At 51.1% G+C, this 3,923-nt stretch overlaps 1 protein-coding gene across 1 annotated transcript in view; it reads left to right on the top strand.

Moving 5' to 3' along the window:
* The first annotated feature begins 2,952 nt into the window (after positions 1 to 2,952).
* AMMECR1 (Alport syndrome, mental retardation, midface hypoplasia and elliptocytosis chromosomal region gene 1) overlaps positions 2,953 to 3,923 on the top strand; it is a 106,164-nt gene continuing 105,193 nt past the window's right edge. The window contains exon 1 of the mRNA XM_026652953.1: positions 2,953 to 3,413. Within this exon, the coding sequence (XP_026508738.1) occupies positions 2,953 to 3,413 (461 nt within the window). The remainder of the gene's footprint in view (positions 3,414 to 3,923) is intronic.

Raw genomic sequence — 3,923 nt, 5'->3', positions numbered from 1 at the left:
AGGGTGGTACTCATTTCTGGCTGAATTATATGCTGCTTTATCTATCAACCAATATACAAACTCTTGCACCACAAAGGAAACAAAAGTACTGACCTCTGTAAACTACAATCACCTGGCTTTGGATAAGATTTTGAGGCTTTATTTTGGCTATTTCAGCTGAGGAACTGAAGCAACATTATACAAAACCACTTTTTCATCTGAAAGCTGTTCATCAGGCTCTCTCAACAGAACATCCACAAAACATTTGGATGACTTAAGTTCCTGCTTCAGATTACTAGCAGCTTGGATAGCATCAGATAATGTTATTGTGCTGCATGGAACAGTGATAGATTTGCCTTGTCCATGCTGTGAATGAAATGAACTTGCAGAACCATAGCGTTTTTCTAAGCTTGCCTACTATGTGCTACTGGAATAGCTTGCAGTTTCTACATCTGAGGGAAGTAGCATCTTGGACAGAGAAGAGCCCTCTTGTTATATATCATTCTCTCTCTCTTCAATCAGCTAATAAAATGCAATGTCATAAGGTGACTGTGTTATTGCAGTATAACTAGACAGTTTTTTAAGATTTGTTTTACTCAAGTAGGAAGAAAGGCATGTTGTGTTATAACCTGCCTTCTTAGCAATCAAGACTTCCATAGATATTCCATGCAACATGTCATCATCTCTTCTTTAAAGTGCTGCTCCCCCTTAGATTGATTGCTCTCTCAAATGTTTCTATTTTATGAAGTTTCTGTCCAGCACTGGTGACTTTTGACAGTTTTGCATTCTTTTAATTTTCTTGACAAATAACACATTTTTCAAAGTTTTTGAAGATTTTTTTCTTTGATGTAAGCAGGGAGGAGGTATTCATGTAGTTCCAGCAACGTGGCCTGTACATACGTGTCACTGAATTAAAAAGCTAGTTTCTAGAATATTTCAAAGGCTAGTAACTGCATGCGTAGGCAATTACAAATTAAAACCTTCTACCAGCAGACTAGATGCTACATTGTATGTACAAAAGTTTACAAATGGAGAGGCTTTACATTAGGAATTCACATACATTTACATCTATCCACTATGCAGCATAAACTATGGACATGCAATCTACTGGTGCACAATTTTCAGCATGAGCCTGATCTGGATAGCAAATTTTACTGAAAATATAGAACACTATTATAATCATGTGTGAGATACTTTGACAATTAAGAATATGTGATGTGAAAACATTTCATGTTAGTATATTGCAAAATGCTCATATTTGCTATTTTTGCTGCACGCTAAACAGCTGCATCATTTTTGAAAAAAATACTTGCCCATGCAAAACCAATAAAACTCTACACTGTCATTTGGTAGCTTTGACCAATATACACCACAATTTGGTGTTGATATTAACTTAAACATTAAAAATGTAGTCAGAGTCATGTGGCAGTGTTTCTGGAACTGTGCAATAAATGACACTTTCTCATTTTGGATACCATTGTTTCACCTCGCCTACAGGCTTACGGCACCACTTGACAGCTCCACATCAGAGCTCATCTAAATGTACATATGTTTTAAAATGATATATGATGTGGGTGGTGTAGGGTGGGTACATTAAATTCCAAAAATATGGCCCTTTTCTGAGAATTGCTGCATGCCTATTTAGGCCACTTTTTGGATGGAAGCCTCTCCAACTGACCAGGAAGTGGAGTTGTAGATTTAGTAAGTGGTACTCTGATAATAGGCCACCTTAATTGATTAGTTTCGTTAGAGTTAGTATGGCAACACCCATTTTTTCATGTTCTCTGTGTATATATATCTTCCTACTTTTTTCCCCCACTGCATGCATCTGATGAAGTGGGTTTTAGCTCACGAAAGCTTATGCCCAAATAAATTTGTTAGTCTCTAAGGTGCCACAAGTACTCCTCATTCTTTTTGATGATACAGACTAACACGGCTACCACTCTGAAACCTCTTCCCTTTAAGTCCACAATGAATCAATGCCCAGGATTGTGGTAGGACATTGCTGTAATGCTGTTTTCAACATAAGATGTAAAACTGAGCTCCTGACCAGTCGTGGCCCTAAAAGTGCCCTTAAGATTTTCTGAGGCTGTATTCTAATTTGGATAACGATTTTCTGCCTATATAAATATCCCTGGTTGTTTCAACTACATATGATATTCTTCATTCCCTGCCTAAATAGTTTGGTAGCATTGCTATTCTATGTTAAAAAGCTGCCAGTTTCCACGTCTGCGATAGCTGCCCTTTAGTGATGGGTGAGGCTAGTCCTCTCTCTATATATAGTTTTTAAAATGCTTGATGCTCCTTTGAAATGTAAGGTATAAACATAAACTATTATTCTTCCGTGTTTTGGCCTGTGCAGTTTTAACTGTCCCAAGCAATGGCACTTCCATGTTCCATCAATTCCCTTGGGACAGATCTCACCTTTAGGAACTACAGATTAAAGAAGGGAAGCACTAGACTAGTCCACCAGGGTCACACCCGCTTGCCCCCTTGGCTGCTGGCCTCAGCCAAGTCTTGACTGAAAGCCGTCCCCGCTGCCAGCCATCACAGGACTGCCGGGTTTGTGGGTGCAGCAGTCAGTGCGCCCTGCACTGCTCCCGCTGGCTGACTCAAACACATCCCTCGCTTCTCCTTTTCCCCTCCCAAGCAAAAGCCAACCGAGGTCATTTGCATTGCGCGAGTCGGGCATTGTTAGCCGCCTCCTCGGGCTCGCGCGGCCGGGGCGGGGTTCTTCGGCACGCGGGGGGGTTTCGGGCCCTTCCCCGGCGGGGCGCTGCCGGGCAGGGGCCAGCGAAGGTGGCTGCGCCCCGCGAGGTGCGGGGCCTGGCACGCCGCGGCGGCTCTAACTCCGCTCTCTCTTTCTCCCCATTCATCCTTCCCTGCCCCCTCCCCGTTGCAGGCGGAGCGGGCCCGGGAGGAGGCGGAGCAGGCGGCCGCACGTCCCCCGGCCGGCCGGCCGGCCCCCCCGCTATGGGTCGGAAGCGCTGCGTGGGGGGAGACGGCTCCAAGATGGCGGCGGGTTGCTGCGGGGTGAAGAAGCAGAAACTCTCCAGTTCCCCTCCCTCGGGCTCGGCCGGCCCGGGGGGCGGCGGCAGCAGCTCCCACTGCGGAGGGGCGGCGGCAGCGGGCGGCGAGCCGGGGGCGCTACCCCCGCCGGGGATCGCCCGCCTCAACGGCCTGGGGGGGCTGGCGGGGGGCGCCGCCGGCTGCGTCCTGTCCCCGTCGCTGCCGCCCAACTGCGGCGGGGGCCCCGGCGGCCTCTCCCCCCCGGCCGCCTCGCTGCTCGCCTCCCCCGGGGCCGGCTCCGGCGGGCCCGGCTGCAGGAAGATGGTGGTGTCGGCCGAGATGTGCTGCTTCTGCTTCGATGTGCTCTACTGTCACCTGTACGGCTACCAGCCCCCGCGGAGCCCCCGCTTCACCAACGACCCCTAGTGAGTACCCGGCTCCGGCCCCTGACATGCCCCCTAGTGAGTGCCCCGCTCCGGCCCCCTGACGTACCCCCGCAGCGCCCCCTAGTGAGTGCCCGGCTCCGGCCCCCTGACATAACCCCGCAGCGCCCCCTAGTGAGTGCCCCGCTCCGGCCCCTGACATGCCCCCTAGTGAGTGCCCGGCTCCGGCCCCTGACATACCCCCTAGTGAGTGCCCCGCTCCGGCCCCTGACATACCCCCGCAGCGCCCCCTAGTGAGTGCCCCGCTCCGGCCCCTGACATACTCCCGCAGCGCCCCCTAGTGAGTGCCCGGCTCCGGCCCCTGACATACTCCCGCAGCGCCCCCTAGTGAGTGCCCCGCTCCGGCCCCTGACATACCCCCGCAGCGCCCCCTAGGGAGTGCCCGGCTCCGGCCCCTGACATGCCCCCGCAGCGCCCCCTAGTGAGTGCCCGGCTCCGGCCCCTGACATGCCCCCTAGTGAGTGCCCCGCTCCAGCCCCTGACATACCCCCG

Source organism: Terrapene carolina, unplaced genomic scaffold (genome assembly GCF_002925995.2).
Source record: "Terrapene carolina triunguis isolate 2854851 unplaced genomic scaffold, T_m_triunguis-2.0 Scaffold131, whole genome shotgun sequence".
NCBI lineage: Eukaryota > Metazoa > Chordata > Testudines > Emydidae > Terrapene > Terrapene triunguis.
The sequence above is the reverse complement of the archived record's forward strand: the minus strand, read 5'-3'. Positions and strand labels throughout refer to the sequence as shown.